At 38.2% G+C, this 16,889-nt stretch overlaps 2 protein-coding genes across 3 annotated transcripts; both read left to right on the top strand.

Moving 5' to 3' along the window:
• Positions 1–1,257: 1,257 nt before the first annotated feature.
• Positions 1,258–4,633, top strand: APE2 (Glucose-6-phosphate/phosphate translocator-like protein). The gene is made up of 12 exons (XM_011098057.3): positions 1,258–1,687; positions 1,769–1,834; positions 1,955–2,020; positions 2,107–2,185; positions 2,833–2,953; positions 3,079–3,174; positions 3,340–3,452; positions 3,539–3,616; positions 3,704–3,820; positions 3,946–4,045; positions 4,138–4,238; positions 4,330–4,633. The coding sequence occupies exons 1-12, from the start codon at positions 1,413–1,415 to the stop codon at positions 4,345–4,347; spliced, it is 1,230 nt and encodes a 409-aa protein (XP_011096359.1). The 5' UTR covers positions 1,258–1,412; the 3' UTR covers positions 4,348–4,633.
• Positions 4,634–6,551: 1,918 nt separating this feature from the next.
• Positions 6,552–16,778, top strand: LOC105175572 (homeobox-DDT domain protein RLT1). Of its 2 annotated transcripts, none has more exons than XM_011098055.3 (19): positions 6,552–7,159; positions 7,604–8,059; positions 8,663–8,742; positions 9,180–9,473; positions 9,561–9,650; positions 9,743–9,907; positions 10,016–10,238; positions 10,581–10,681; positions 10,798–10,884; positions 11,242–11,394; positions 11,481–11,636; positions 11,991–12,200; positions 12,269–12,671; positions 12,780–12,961; positions 13,046–13,552; positions 13,870–14,487; positions 14,587–14,691; positions 14,877–15,140; positions 15,674–16,778. In XM_011098055.3, the coding sequence occupies exons 1-19, from the start codon at positions 7,033–7,035 to the stop codon at positions 16,436–16,438; spliced, it is 4,986 nt and encodes a 1,661-aa protein (XP_011096357.2). In that variant the 5' UTR covers positions 6,552–7,032; the 3' UTR covers positions 16,439–16,778. The 2 variants fall into 2 exon arrangements, with proteins under 2 accessions (XP_011096357.2, XP_011096358.2); XM_011098056.3 differs by having other exon boundaries at positions 6,554–7,159; positions 15,677–16,778.
• The last annotated feature ends 111 nt before the right edge of the window (positions 16,779–16,889 follow it).

Here is a 16,889-nt window from a genome sequence, read left to right as displayed (position 1 = left end):
GCAGGTGAATAGGATCTAAAACTCATAATTGATGCAAGACAAGCACCAATCAGACAACCTCCCTCTCTTGATATTTTTGGTGGGAACAGCTGTGCTTGTGCTCAAAATTCCAACTTTCTTAATTGAAACTAAACGAAAAAGAGGGGGTATGGTATGGTTGGTTTGATGAAAATGATAAGGATATTGCAAACTGCAAGTAAGGATTGGACATGACAAGCTCTCCCTCACGGACCTCACGCTTCTCGATGATAAGATAAGACTGCTCCACGTCATCCCCTCCTCCATTTTCCAACGTTTTCTTCCTAACCATTATCATTTCATTTTACTATTCCCTCTCACTCTCACCCAATTTTTACACAACACATTCCCAGTAATTACCATTACAATAATATACAATCGTTTTCGCAAATGTTACTTCCATTCTATCATTTAACTCTCATAAAAATAATATATATATATATTTCGATTCGATGATTAAAATATACAAACACACAATTCAAATTTAATGCCTTGGTTGTGGGAATGATGTAAATGATAATTTATTCGTATCATATTATAAATGAGTAAATTACTCTCATCTGATTAAAAAATAGTAATTTTTTTTGTATTTAAAAAATAATTAATTTACTTCTCTATATGAAAGAGGTAAATTACTTTATTTAAAAAAATATATAGATATAAATTGTTGTATTTTAGAAAAAGACAGAGAGTTAATTTTATTTTATTTTTTATAAAAAAATAATTTACTTATTTATAATATCTCATAAGGATTGCTTGCATTTTTTTCAAAATATGTCGATTTGCAACATTTGAGAAATTAGTATTTTAAGAATCTTTTGGTGAGCAAAATGATTATCTGTTTATTGTGTGAGGTTTATAAATGAAATGCAAAATATCCATCTCATCAACATTTTCTAGATACAATACCAAGTTTTGACATATATTCTTTCACAATGTTGAAGCTTTGAATTTTTAAATTACTATTGATTGATATTTTAATAATTATTACATTAATTATAATTATTAAATTTTCTTTATTATTTTGATTTTACATCTAATATACATATTTAAAAAAAATATCATATCAACCAAATTCATTCTATCAGTGAAATTAGATGTGATGAGAAGACAAGCGATTGTATACATTTGTTAGAGAAATTAAAAATAATAATAAAAGAATAATATGGCGCTTGAAGAACCATATCCGTGAGAACAATAAATCCAAATAATATGAACCGCTCATCTCGTCAGCTGATAGCAACCACTCAAACGTCCTCCCTCTCCACTCCCTGTGCAAGTTAACCTTACCGGCGCACTCTAACTAAAGCAAAGAAAACATCTGCATTATTAACCAGGCTGCACTTCCTCGCACTCACTCTCCTTCTCTCTCCTCCCTTTCTCTCTCTAGCAGAATGGAGTCTCGCGTGATCAGCGGCGCCACTGTTCGCGGCATTGCACTCCCCCCAAAGCCGGCAGCGAGGCTCACTGCAAACTGCAGTTTCCCTGCCTTGAAGGTCACCGGGAAACTCAGCCAAGGTGGAAACTTGATATGGGGGAGGCAGCTCCGACCAGCCATTCTGCTCGAAGGCTCACCCGTTAGCGGGGTTTCTCCAGTGACGAAGAGGGAGACTCTCCGTCCGTGCTCCGCCGCGGCTTCATCGCCGGCGGGGGGCAGCGATTCCGCCGGGTGAGGTCCGTTTACATGATTTCCAACCCGCTAACCCTACCCGTTTCGAGCTTTTGTATTACTTACCCATTTTCTTCGCAGGGGTGCTAAGGTCGGGTTCTTGGAGAAATACCCGGCACTTGTCACCGGGTTCTTCTTCTTCATGTGGTACGTCACGTGACCTCCCTGACTTGCGCTGTTGGGGCGCATAAGCTTCACGCAATCACCGTTATAACTGTCAACGGCCTTTGTTTCTTGAAATGACTGAATTGTCCTTGATTCTTGTAGGTACTTTCTGAACGTGATATTCAACATTCTCAACAAGAAGATCTACAATTACTTCCCCTATCCTTAGTAAGCACCTTCTTCGGTTAAACATAATACTCAAATTTCTGGATTAGTTGAGTTCAAGCTAAACAATTAGTTAATTGTGTTTGCAGCTTCGTGTCGGTTATACATTTATTTGTTGGTGTTATCTACTGCTTGTTAAGCTGGGCCGTCGGCCTCCCCAAGCGAGCTGTAAGTGCCCACCTCCAATCCCAGCCCATTTATGAAACTTAAGTTATCTGTACCATAATAACGGACTTATATATTTAGTTACTGCCGTTAATTTTATTTATTTAGTTTTAGTCAATGCAACTATTATTGTAGGGGTTATACTAATTCTTTTCTTGGTAGTTGATTTTGAGGGTGTTAGCTGTCTCTACTGGGCAATGTTATTGAAATGTCGTGTTTCGCCAATCGATAGTTATGCACAATGAAATTTAAGTAGATCCGGATTTGGACGGATTATTTTATTATATGACTGTTATTAAATACATGACAAGTATGATTAATCTTTTTTATGTGTTTGTTGGTTCTAATACAATTAGATTTGGATAATGTACATATTTCTAATTGTCATCATAATCACATCTCGTGGTACTAATAATTGGGCAGCATCTGAGGGTCCAATAGTAAGTATCATGCAGTTACTCGTCTTTTTCCCACTTTTACTTCTGCATTTGTGTTCAAACACCTAGTGCAAATCTTCAAAGTTTGAAATGTGACGGCGTTTTAATTCCACAAATATGTAAAGGAAACATGAAAATAAACTTCATCTCTTATATATTCAATAAATTTCCACATCAAATGATTGTTCTTTGTTCGGTGGTCCCCATGCGCAGCCAATTGACTCAAACCTGTTGAAGCTGCTCATCCCTGTTGCTGTGTGCCATGCTCTAGGCCATGTAACTAGTAACGTCTCGTTTGCTGCTGTTGCAGTCTCCTTCACTCACACCATTAAAGGTGACAATCTACTCTTCTGTACATGACGGTTGAAGAGGAAAACTCTTGCCTTAATGAAGCATATGCTTTTCTTCACGTAAAATGTGTCTTGATTTTTCTGTTCCGTTGTTTCAACTTTGGATCAGCCCTTGAGCCATTCTTCAATGCTGCGGCTTCACAGTTCATACTTGGACAACAGATACCTTTTACATTATGGCTGTCACTGGCTCCAGTCGTCATTGGTAAGCCTGATATGTTACTTCTAAATTGCATGATGAGAATTACAAATTTAGGAGTTTTAAATTTTTGGCAATACAAGTAAAAAGTTAGGGAGATGATTTGGATGAGTCCACATGTTCTACTTGCTGAACTACTTTTGTAGTTTTAACGGTACAGAGTAATTGCAGGTGTGTCAATGGCATCACTTACGGAATTGTCTTTCAATTGGACGGGCTTCATTAGTGCTATGATTTCCAACATCTCTTTCACTTACCGGAGCATCTACTCCAAGAAAGCCATGGTTAAGTATATCACCCCTTTTTACTAAAGCTGGAAGTTGTCTCCGGTAAAATGTTGTGATCTCTTACTATGGATGTTTCTTTGCAGACTGATATGGATAGCACCAATTTGTATGCCTACATTTCAATTATCGCCCTCATTGTCTGCATTCCACCTGCCGTAATTGTAAGTCCAGCAGATAATTAGGGGCAATATTTCTCTTATATCCATGTCTTTGGTCCTTCTTACTTCTTGCCTGTCTTTTATATACAGTTTGAGGGACCTCAACTGATAAAGCATGGATTTAGTGATGCAATTGCTAAAGTTGGTCTGACAAAGTTCGTCACTGATCTTTTCTGGGTGGGAATGTTTTACCACCTCTACAATCAGGTAGATGAATTTTCCCTTTAGCTATTACACTTGATTTGAAACTATACCCTGTGTCATTACAACTTAAATTTCAAGAAACTTAAAACCTTTGAGGACTGTAAAAACACAATTTTTTCCCTTCTCAGCTGGCAACCAACACCCTTGAGAGAGTGGCACCGCTCACCCATGCTGTTGGAAATGTGTTGAAACGTGTTTTCGTGATTGGCTTCTCAATCTTGGTCTTTGGTAAACACACACTACTCTGACTGACAGTCATTTTACGACCAAATGGATGTGAACATTCTGATAAGAGATTTAACTGTTGAAAAACCATGCAGGAAACAAGATTTCACTACAGACTGGTATTGGCACCTCCATTGCTATTGCTGGAGTTGCAATGTACTCCTTCATCAAGGCCAAGATTGAAGAAGAGAAACGAGTAAGCCGAACTTTGAGCTATTACCAAAACTTGTAGTTAATTTGCCTGATCTTAATGAAGCAATCAAACACGACTTATTTCCTTTTTGCAGCAAATGAAAGCAGCCTGAGCACTGATTCAGGGACATGGAACAAATCTCAGTATCAAGTTGCGACGAGATCTTTATTGCAAAAACAACTTGCGGCCTGAGAAATTGTTTTGTTTACCATTGTGTAATTAGTTCGTCAATTTTCGTTCTTTTAAATTTCAGATGTTCTCTGATTCTCAATTTCTTGGAGAAAATGACTGGAATAATGTACCAAGTCCTCGTGTGGTCAAGATTATGATCACATGTGTTGAGGGTTGTCATCAGAATTTGAGGATAAAATGTGTGAATAGTGTATCTTCCGTGGGAACTGACTGTTCTGTGCTCCATATTTTGGTGCCACTGCATGTTTCAACATTTTGCCTGAGCCAAGTTTTTGAATAAATTTTCAATTCCCAAATACTCTGCCCTTCGGGTATAAAAACTTGTTGAACGTGAATACGAGATATAACATCAGATTGTTTTCTTTACACCAAATTAGAACTGAGTATAGCATGTTGGAGTTTGGAGGGATTGTGTACTTCGGCGTTAACTCTGCAGTTACCTATAAAACTTATTTACATTTGGCAAATTTGAATGTTGATGGTTTGATAGTTAAGTAAGTGGTCTTTCAAAGCAAAATAATTCTTAAACAAAAAATTAAACGTTCACAGTTCGAATTTCCCTAAGATGCGATCATCACCTATCTTTTTATACATAAGATGGTATGAGGATTAACTACATGTTTGACTTGGTGCTCTGTGAATCAAATTGAGTGTGTACTGGGCGTAGCATCTACAGTATCACATTATGAGTCAAATTGACATTATACTCGATCAAAACTTAAGTCTACACCTAATACTCCTAACCCTACCATTGTATATAGAAAGAAAGATGAAAAGTCACTGCCTCCTTAAAGGGAAGAAAATTCTCATAGTTTCTTACTTGATGTTATTAACAAGTAGATTTATGTTAAACGGTAAATGCATTAATAGAGTAATTAATATTATGTTGCAGCTGCAACTACAATTACGTCTCAAGCACAGATTCAATTACACATTAGCTTGTTTAGACTTGACAAATAGAAATAGCCTGCTAATAGTGCGATTTCAATTTTTTTAAAGCTATTCTAAACTTGAATTGTTATTGGCGATTTTATAAAATAATTTTTTGAATTGCCACTTTTAAAACTAAAATCAAATGTGCTGTTTCGGGCGGTCTTAATACTTATAACAAAAATAAGACGCTGATACTAACAAAAATAAAAAAAAATGAAACAAGTATTTGTATGTAGCTATTAAGAAATACCAACATGACGCACTATAAACCACCAACACTTTTCACAACTGTAAGTAGATTAAATAATAAGAACGTATATAGTAATCAAATAAGAAAACACTTAATCCAACAAAGGTTAAGGATCGGTTATGGACATATTAAATATATTATTAGGAAAACATATGGGAGAAAATAGAAGGCGGTAAGAGAGGAAAAAGGGGAGAAAAAAACAGGGGAGGAAATATAAATGAAAAATTGGGGCAATATCAAATGGACTTAAAATTTGAATGGGCTTAAAAAATTAAGCATATTTTTTTGGTGTAAAGTACAAATATAGATTTTACAAAGATTGGCTTTATAATATGGATCCTTGATAATATATGAACTTTAAGCTTATATAATTTGAATATGAATTCTCTAAAAAAATAATTATTTTGTCAAATTATTATATTATAATTATACCGTACATTTTACCCTAAATTAGAATTGAAATTTAAAAAATAAATTATAAAAAACGATTTGATTCGATTTGATTTGAACGGTTTGAATTTTTTGTGATCATCCCTGAATAGAGATAATTGATATACTTGGAATATGAAAATACTCCAAACAGATATTCGACTGCTATTATCCTGGGCCAAACCCAATATTCAGCCTATCCATCCCAAGGAGCAGACTACAAACTTATAATCCAATTAAGTCCGAAGCCCAATTATATAACAAAGCCCGGAGCTTTGGTTTCAGATTCGGTGCACCCAAGCCACGAAACATAAGATTACAAGTGAAGGAAACCCAAAAATACCAAAAACACCCAGAACCGTATAAGGAAGTCTCCAGCTTTTTAACGCTCAAATTTAGCAAAAACGCGCACAAAAAAGGGGAAAAGAGAAATTAAAAAAAAAAAAGAAAATTGTCTGAAAAGAGTCAAGTCAAGTATTAGGTGCTTTATATAAAACCAACAAAGACTCGGGAAACCCATCACGAAACTAAATCAAATAAGTTAATTTTTTGGAAAAATTTAAAAGAAAAAAAAAAGTCAAGAATAGGGGAAAAAAAGGGGGAAGATGGAATTTGATAGAAGGAAGAGCGAGATAGACTACTCGTATTACTACCACAACTGTTGTTTATGCGTTGCTCTTATAATTTCATTATATTTCATAATTGATCTGTCTCAGGATCTTCAATTTTCTTTTGGGTTCCTTGTTTCTCTCTCTATATTTTCATATTCTCATTCGCAATCACACCTGTCTCTATATAATAATATCCCTTTTATGTTATTACTATTGTTGCATGTACATCACACACGCCTCAAGTTCCTCTCTTTTTTCTTGTTTTTTGTTTTTCTTTCCTAACAAGATAGGGAGGACGGATTTCTTTGTTTCCTTGTTCAAACCCTAGCCTTTTGGGGCAACTCTTGATTTCTAGGGTTTCTGCCCTGCGGTTTGATCTCTAATGGAGGCGAGTTCGGAGGGGGAGATCAATAGGAACATGAATCAGAGCCCCACGGAGGGGTCTAAGAGGCCTAAGAGGCAGATGAAGACGCCGTTTCAGTTGGAAGTGCTCGAAAAAACCTATGCAAGTATGCCTTCTTTTTCTTCTTAGGTTTTGTGGATGTTCTGGTCTATAGTGATGCTTTGTGTATGGGTTTATTTATTTGGTCATGTTATGAATTTTGGGTTTCTCTCTCTTTTTTTTTTTTTTTTGAGTGATCTGGTGATTTTCCTTGTATGTTCAATTAGGATTTTTTATTATTTTAATAGACGGAGATTTGTAATTGTTCATTTTTAAGTATTTTTTTTATAATATTTATTCATGATTTTGATTGAAATTACTTTTATAGACCAAGTGATGAAGACTTAACATTGATGAAGTTGTTGAATTGTAGTGGATTATGAAACCAAGATGTGTGAATTGAATGTTTGCTCGCGTGTGTGCCATTTATATGAGGAATGTGTTGGTGTGTTTTGATTAAATTTTACTGTTGAGTGATGGCATTTGCTATTTGTATTGTTCTTCTATGCAGCGGAGATGTACCCCTCTGAGGCGACCCGAGCAGAGCTCTCAGAAAAATTAGGTTTAACGGACCGGCAATTGCAGATGTGGTTTTGTCATAGGCGGCTGAAGGATAAGAAGGAGGCAGTGGGTATGGCAGCCATGAAGCCACGCGCTACTGGGTCAGGTGGGAGGAAGGGATTGACTGAATCCCCGAGAGAGGAGTTGATGACAACTGAGCCTGTCAGCGGCCATGGCTCCGGCTCCGGCTCCGGTTCTGGCTCGGGATCAGGTTCGAGTCAGTTTGATAATGGGGAGGATACACCAATGGTGCCAATGAGGTATTATGAGTCACCTAGGGCAATCATGGAGCGTAGAGTGATAGATTGTGTGGAGGCTCAGTTGGGAGAGCCATTAAGGGAAGATGGGCCAATTCTTGGGGTAGAGTTCGACGAACTGCCCCCTGGTGCATTTGGTGCACCTATAGGTACATGTTTTGTTGATTCTATCTTAAATATTATGGCTTTGGCATCAAGGCGTAGAAATGTACTGCAATTTTTATTCAGATATCCAGTTCTTTCTATAAAGTAAAGAAAAACCAAAGGATCTTGCTATATGCTGATTTTATGCATTTGCTCCAAGTGTTTGAATCTTATATCTGAGTTAAACCCGGGGCGAAACTTTTGTAGGCCTGAACTAGAGTACCTCTCTATTTCATTATATTGCAGAATCTTTTGGCATGGAGCTGAGATTCTTTCATGCATGAACCAATTTTGGCCTCTTTTTTTTCACACTACTGATGGGTGACTGTTGATGTGTGTAGAATTGATACCTTTGTGTTATATTATTGGAGATGCAGAACTAAGTTATGGAAAGAATTTTCTCTTTCTGAAATATGACATTGTATGTACAGCAGAGATTTGTTGCATGAGATCAAGCCTATAAAGTTAAAATTGTCACTAAATCTAAATTGATTTGGGACTGGAAGGAGGTTTTATGTGTCTGATTTTCTCGTTCTCAAGTTGCATTATGAGTTTGCTGGAAACTCAAGTTAAATTACTAACATTTCTTCATGTTGCTTATTTCACAGTGCCAGCAGAGCAGCAGGACAGATACAGAAATTCTTATGATACCAAGTTATATGGGCAATATGATGTGAAGCACATAAAAGTTGGTTCTCTATCTTCATAAATGATACTGAATACTTGATCTGTTTGTTTAATTTGAATATGAATGGTGATTGGTGATTAAGTCAGACCAGTTAACCTTTCTTTTGAACGCGCTTGCATTCCGAAGGTCATAGGATGATTGTTCTTCATGTGATTGTAATATTTACCTGACATGCATTCTGAGCACGCCTATTGCTGAAATAGAGTTACCGTTGTTGGTTGTTGAGTTGCATGGAACTTTTAAACTAAAGGGAAAATTGCCCCCACCCCCACTTCACCAAACTCCCCAAAAATGAATATTACAGAGAAAAGAGGAAGTTCCTCTGAGTAGGTACTTGAGTAGTTGACTGATTGTCTACTTCTACTTTATAGAGGACTAGTATCACTTCTTTCAATCAAATAAATAAGTGGTTGAAATTTTACAAATTTTGATCTCAGGCTTCATCCGCTGGTCCTCATGAAGCAGTGGAGTCCAAGATTAGGGCCGACACATATGGGCATGTGGCCCCAGCATACCTCTATGACCCACCTGTCGATGTTCCTACAACAAAAAGTTTGTCAAATATGCATGGAAATGCGCATCTGGCCAGGGAACATGGTGTTGAAGGGCAGACAAAAAGCATGGATGTATATTCTCAGCCAGGCAGGCAGATGCAGTTTTCTGTATCTCCGAGGAATGCAGATTTCGTGACAAATAATGAAGATAACCTGCATATGGAGAGGAAACGCAAGGTACCTCTAAGATTAGTGGAATTTGTGTTGTCAAATATTCCAGTGCTTTTCCACTGATGCAATTCAATTGTTAATTACCTCTTGTAGAGTGACGAAGCTCGAATAGCGAGAGAAGTTCAAGCCCATGAAAAGAAGATTCGGAAAGAACTTGAGAAACAAGATCTTTTGAGGCGAAAGGTTTGCACTTTGAGGTTTTATATTGAAACTGCACAAAACAGATGGTTAACTTTGCTGAATCTGGCACTAATTATAGTTGTTTTCCTTCCCAGAGGGAGGAGCAAATGAGGAAAGAAATGGAGAGACAAGACCGTGAAAGAAGGAAGGAAGAGCAGCGAATGATCCGTGAGCAGCAGAGGCAGGAGGAGAAATTCCAGCGTGAGGAAAGGCGTGAAATGGAACGGAGGGAGAAATTTATGCAGAAGGAACTTTTACGAGTGTGTTTAAACATTATATAATCTCTTCTTTTCCTCTTCTCTTTGACGAATGCTTTTTCTGATTTGGTTATTGACTGATAACCTTCATCCTTTCTTCTGTTTTCCCAGGCAGAGAGAAGAAAGCAGAAAGAAGAACGCCGCAGAGAGAAGGAAGCAGCAAGACAGAAAGCTGCAATAGAGAGAGCAACAGCACGGAGAATTGCTAAAGAATCAATGGAGCTGATTGAAGATGAACGACTGGAACTAATGGAATTGGCTGCTGCAAGCAGGGGATTACCTTCAATTTTGTCTCTTGATTATGACACTTTACAAAATCTTGAGTCGTTCCGAGGTTGGTGTTGCTTTCTATAGTTCTACGGAATATAATCAGAATAATGATCCTGGCTGTCACCTAAATAGTTAAAAGCACTAATTTCGAAAATGATATAATAAGCATATTAATGTACTGCATGGTTCTTAGCCATTGTTGAACTGTTGGACATTATATGAGAACTGGCCAAATTTCCTTGTTTGCACCCCCTTTTTCATAATGCTTTTGAGATATTACTTGTCTAATTATATCAAGACTCTTATTGGTTCCAGCTTATTTTTTGCAAAAGAACATTTATTGCTGTTTAGTCCTCCTTAGTTGCCTGATGTTTGTTAGCACTGAGTGAAACCTTCTGTGATTCAGAAAGTCTTTGTGAATTCCCACCGAATTCTGTGCAATTGAGAATGCCTTTTGCCATTCAACCTTGGATTAATTCAGAGGAAAATGTTGGGAACCTCCTAATGGTATGTATCTGTGACTTCTCTGTGTTTTCTCCCATGTTTCTCTTAGAATTAAGATGAGCTGTTCTTTCCAGAAACAAATATTTCTAATATTTTTTAAATGATGATTGCGCTTTCAGGTGTGGAAGTTCTGTGTGACATTTGCTGATGTTCTGGGACTTTGGCCTTTTACTCTTGATGAATTCATACAAGCTTTTCATGACTATGTGAGTTTCGAGACACATTTGGAATTTGATTCTGAGTTAGCTGATCTCCATTTTGACCTTTTTCTTCTAAAAATAACCATATCTGGCCTTTCTTTTGGCTCTTCCATTTGTGGCGGAAAGCATTAATACCATTACTCCCATTACCTTTATTTTCACTTGTTTTGGGTGTCATGCTCCTTGATCCTCTGCTTGCCAGGGTTTTGCTTTTTATTTCTCTCTCCACAAGCTTTGGATTTTTACTTTTCTTCTCTTCATTTTTCTCCCCTCTTCATTTTTGTGCACGCTTATCATTTCTCTTGGTCCAAGGAAGGTTTGTTAACCATTCTCAACTATTCATGCGCTTTTTCTCTTGATCAGGATGCAAGGCTGCTTGGTGAGATACATATTGCTGTTCTTCAACTAATCATAAAAGATATTGAAGATGTTGTTAGAACCCCTTCAGGTGGACCTGGGACTAATCAGTATAGTGCTGTTAATCCTGAAGGTGGACATCCTCATATTGTTGAAGGGGTAATTATCCATTGTAATACCATTCAGTTGTTCACTTATGATATTTCTTTTCAACTGTTATGTTAATTTTCCTATTATCATAGCAGGCATATGTGTGGGGTTTTGACATACGAAACTGGCAGAAGCATTTAAATCCCTTGACATGGCCTGAAATATTAAGGCAATTTGCACTCTCTGCTGGTTTGGGGCCACAGTTGAAGAAAAAGGGCATTGATCGAGTTTCCCCAAATGATAACGATGAGGTACTTTTGTTTCACCTTTCACATGTTATGCATCTAATTTTGCATGGTTTTTCTCCACCTGCATGTATATATATATATATCTCAGTTCTTGAGGTTGACTATTGTTACTAAGCATTGTTTATCCCCGATAAAAGTCCCAATAAATTATGAATGTCGTGTTTACTTCACTGTGATCCATCTGTCTCACAAGTCCCTAATCTCACAACTGCATGACTATTCAACCATAAACAGACTGTTGAATATTGCAACTACATAACCAGGACAGGCACTTGTTTGTCCTGTAAACCCCAGTGTCACAACTGCACAGCCATGAACAGACTTCTAAATAATATCACTGCATCACCTATCTTTCAGAGTAAAGGTTGTGAAGAGATAGTATCCACTCTGCGAAATGGTTCAGCGGCTGAAAATGCTGTTGCAATTATGCAAGAAAAAGGGTTCTCCCTCCAACGCAGGTCCAGGCACCGGTTGACTCCAGGAACTGTTAAATTTGCTGCTTACCATGTTCTTGCTCTTGAAGGAAGCAAAGGTCTAAATGTGATTGAGCTTGCGGAGAAGATTCAAGTAAGTAATAGCTGGGATTGTGTAGGCTCTGCGTTTTCTCCGATTTTCTAATATTTTTCCCTTAACAGAAATCTGGACTTCGTGACTTGACAACAAGCAAGACTCCGGAGGCTTCTATATCTGTTGCCTTGTCAAGGGATCCAGTACTTTTTGAAAGAATTGCTCCTTCTACATATTGTGTGCGGCCAGCTTTCAGAAAGGATCCTGCTGATGCCGAGTCAATTATCGCTGCAGCAAAGGAGAAGATACAGAGATATGCAAACGGTTTTCTAGCTGATCAGAATGTCGATGAGGAAGAAAGAGATGATGACTCAGACAGTGATGTCGCCGAGGGTACAGAGGTTGATGCTTTAGCTACCCCATTGGCTGACAACAAAAATACTGATGGCAATGAAGTTGGCTCCTGCTCCAGGAATGGCAAGGACAAGCTCCTTGATGATACGGCTCCACGAAATGGAATATGTAGTGTTGGTAAGAACTCACATGTTTCCTTGCTTGTGGCTGCAACTTGTCTTTGCTTTCTTCAAGCATGGAAACTGCAATTTAATATCACTAATTAGGCAATTGATGTTTCTGAAGATATTGCGGAGGCTAATCCTGATCAAGGTGTCGAGATTGATGAAAGCAGATCAGGTGAACCCTGGGTCCAAGGACTCACCGAAGGAGAATATTCTGATCTATCTGTCGAGGAGCGTCTCAATGCTCTTGTGGCCTTAATTGGTATTGCCAATGAAGGGAACTCAATTCGTGTAATTCTGGAGGTCTGATGTTCTAGTATTGAAAATTGAAAGTAGGAATTACAGCTTCTAGTCTGTTGAATTTTCTAACAAATGAAATTGTTGCAGGACCGGATGGATGCTGCAAATGCTCTTAAAAAGCAGATGTGGGCTGAAGCGCAGCTAGACAAAAGGAGAATGAGAGAGGAATTTATTACTAAGTTTTATGATTCTTCTTTCAATGCTGTGGCAGAGGGTGGTCTGAGTCCACTAGTTGCTGAGAATAAAATTTATGACCTGTCAGCAACCACTTTAGGGAAGGATGATTCTTCTGTTGCAGTGGAGGATGTTCGTAGTGCTGTTGATAATTCTGCTCAGGATATATCCATGGGTCAGTTTATTTCCCCAGCTCAGCAAAATGGACATACAACAGAGAGGTCACGGTTGCAACTAAAATCTTATATTGGCCATAAAGCAGAAGAACTGTATGTTTACAGGTCCTTACCGCTGGGTCAAGATAGAAGGAGAAATCGTTATTGGCAATTTGTCGCTTCACCTTCTTCACAAGATCCCGGTTCTGGCAGAATTTTTGTTGAATCGCCAAATGGCTGCTGGAGACTTGTTGACACCGAGGAGGTAAGCTCGTGCTTATTGAGCCTTTAACTGGCCCTTTCTTTTTATTTTTCTTTCTGGCCATTTAATTAGGTTACATGTATCTTGCTGTTGTTAATGGACAAATATTGGCCTTGTGGGTGTGTTAAGTTCTGGATGAGGGAAGAAATGTAATGATGGCCTTGTCTCTTGGGAAGCAATTTTATCTTTTGCCTTTGGGGTGGGAGTAAGGATGATATTCAGTTAGATTATTCTTTGCAATAATCTCTCTCATCTACCTTGTTTTGTTGTTATTTTCCCTATCATAAATGAGGTAGTAAGTTTATTAATTTTTTATGCAGGCATTTGATGCTCTTTTGACATCTTTGGACACTCGTGGAACTAGAGAATCTCATTTGCATATAATGTTGCAAAAGATTGAAGTATGCTTCAAGGAATGTGTTCAAAGGGATCGGTTATTCCCTAATATTTTGGACCACAACAGAATCAAAGACGGACTAGAAGCTGTTGAATTAAACTCTAGCCTTGCTTGTGAAAGCGTTGAGAGTCCCGGCAGTGCAGTTTACACATCAACCTCTGATATATGTGAACCGTCACGTTCCTTCAGAGTTGATATGGGAAGGAATGAAACAGAGAAAAAGAACTTTTTGAAGAGGTATGAAGATTTACAGACTTGGATGTGGAAAGAATGCCTCAACTCAACTATCGTGCGTGCTGTGGCATATGGAAAGAAAAGATGCTTGCCTCTATTCGGAATTTGTGATGTTTGCCTTAGTACTTATGATGCTAAAAGGGGCAGTTGCCCTTCTTCACACCGAAATCATGATAAGGTTGGTGCAAAAGGAAATTCCTCCCAGCAGTTTGATGATGAAAATAAATTTATGGATCGGACTGATTATATGTCAAACTCATCTCCACTGAGAATTAGATTGATCAAAGCCCTTTTGACTCTCCTTGAGGTATGGTAACAGGGTACCTTTACGCTCTCTGCATGTTTAGGCATTTTTTCAGATGCCAAAGTGTGTTTATACTGCTAATTACCTCACTACATCTGACAGGTTTCTGTTCCTTCTGAGGCTCTTCATTCTTCTTGGATGGAAGACCGTAGGAAAACATGGGGCTTAGAGCTGCAAAATTGTTCGTCAATTGAGGGTCTTCTACAGGTGTTCAAACTGAATAATAATCCTTTGACATGATTCCATAGCGAAATGCACGCTGTGTGTTACTTCAAATAGTGCCCTGAACTTGTTTGATCCAGGCACTTAGTATCTACTCTTCCTTTTTTTTAAGTCTTTAGTTTAGATACTGATATGAGACTGACTGACTGGTGTTCTAAAATTTTTTACAGATCCTGACACAGTTTGAGGGTGCTATAAAACGTGATTATCTCTCAGCAGATTTTGAAACAACAGAAGAATTAATGTGCTATTGTGACTCATCAAGAGGTGCTGCTTATGGATTTAATTACACTGGGTCTGTTCCTCAACTCCCTTGGATACCGAAAACTACTGCTGCAGTGGCTCTCAGGTTTTTGGAGCTGGATGCATCTATCTTCTATACCCCGAATCAGAAGGCTGAGTCTCATGATGAAAAGACAGTGGAGGCTCTTCCAGTTGAGTCTCTCTCTCTCTCTCTTTCTCTCTTTCTCTCTTTCACACACACATACACAAACACAAGCAAGCACACATGCATACACGCACTCTCATATCCACGTTATGGGGAGTTTGAAGCAGAAAGTTCGTTTACCCTTCAATCTCTGCACTTGAGTTTCTTGGACACATCTTACCCTTTGGGCTTGAGGTAATTTATAGTCAGTTCAAAAAATTCCATTAAATATGCAGGTTACAAGAAATATAGAATAAATAACAATTCAAGTAACAACAGCAGCAAACTATTTATTCTCTTTGAACTCTGAAAGAATCATGCAACGTTTGCCACACTAGAAGCATTTTTACTGCATAATGGTAGGAGTATTGAAGGCTGGAGTGCATATATCATGTGTGATACACCTCATTGACCTCATTAGCAGCTTGCCCTATCTATTTGCTGTGTGATGTGTCATCAGTTGGTTGATGATTCCGAGTATTTTGTCTTTGGTCACATTTCTCTAAAGCCATGGGCTTTTAATTTATTTTCTGCATGCAGCAGAAGTTCGCATTAAGGTATGGTTACACAAAGGACATCCAGAAGGCTGAAGCTATGGAATTTGACAGACATGGATCTATAAAAGAGGAAAACTGGGATCATTTTCGTGATACTCCTGGCAGCTCTGGAAACAGGCAAGTGATTCGTGGACGAGGTGGTGGCCGCCCACGCAGGAGGTCTCAGAAAGGACTCATGGGTTCAATATCACAATCGAGCAGGCGGGTTATGAAACAAGGCGAGACGTTGAGTCAAATTCTTCTCGAGCAGGGAGTAAGAACTCCTGGACAGAAGCATGGACGGGGTCGTAGAACTCTTAGGAGGAGGAGAACAGAGAAGAAACTAGTTGTGGAGACTCCGCAAGATTACTTAGATGATAGGGACACCTTTAAAGATGTTGAGGAAGAGCCAAGAAATTCTGGCAGAGAGGAATTGGATAATTTTAGAACTCGAAGTATAGTTGAAAACGATAATAGTAGCAACAGCATGGAAGCTGGTGATTCAGATGATAATGCTAACGAGGATATGTATCATTATGAAAAGTGGAATGGAGCAAGTTACGGGGCCATTGCTAACAGAAGTAATGAGATGATGGAAATGAGTGAAGAGGACGCAGATGAAATTGAAGATGAAAATGGTTATGATGAAGAGGACGGTGAAAATTTGGAAGGTGACATGGAAATCAATGAGGATGACTCGGACAGAGATGTAGGAGGAATGAGGGATGAAGCTTCTGATTCTTCGGATTCTGGAGATTACAGTGACTGAGATCACTTCAGAAGGTTCAATCGTTTGACCACAGTATAAGCAATCCATTGTTATCTTTCTTTTGTTTGTATTTTTTAGAGATGCAGCCTTTTGAATTGGCTGGTCTGGTGTAAAATATAGAGGAACGAAATATTACCTTTTTGTGCGGAAATCCTGATTAAAGTGTTAGTCGACTCAGCGGGCGAATTCACAACCACAACTAATCATAAAGGGCCCGTGTCTGCAACAATAGCAAGAGTTGCAAGTTTATCAGGATTTTATATCGAGTAATTAACTGTAATTAGGTCGAGTATACTCACAACTGCAAATTATAATGCTACAGAGTTTGGATGGAGCTCTAGACCTAGTGTTGCTAGATGTTTTCAATTACCTTACCCATTCTTCTTCATGTCGAATCTATGCATGTTTCTATTTTGGCTATTGCAAGAATCATACAGAAGAAGTGAGATTA

Source organism: Sesamum indicum, linkage group LG12 (genome assembly GCF_026168435.1).
Source record: "Sesamum indicum cultivar Baizhima isolate 11 linkage group LG12, ASM2616843v1, whole genome shotgun sequence".
Taxonomy (NCBI): domain Eukaryota; kingdom Viridiplantae; phylum Streptophyta; class Magnoliopsida; order Lamiales; family Pedaliaceae; genus Sesamum; species Sesamum indicum.
Note: the sequence above shows the minus strand (reverse complement) of the source record. Positions and strands in the feature narration are given on the sequence as shown.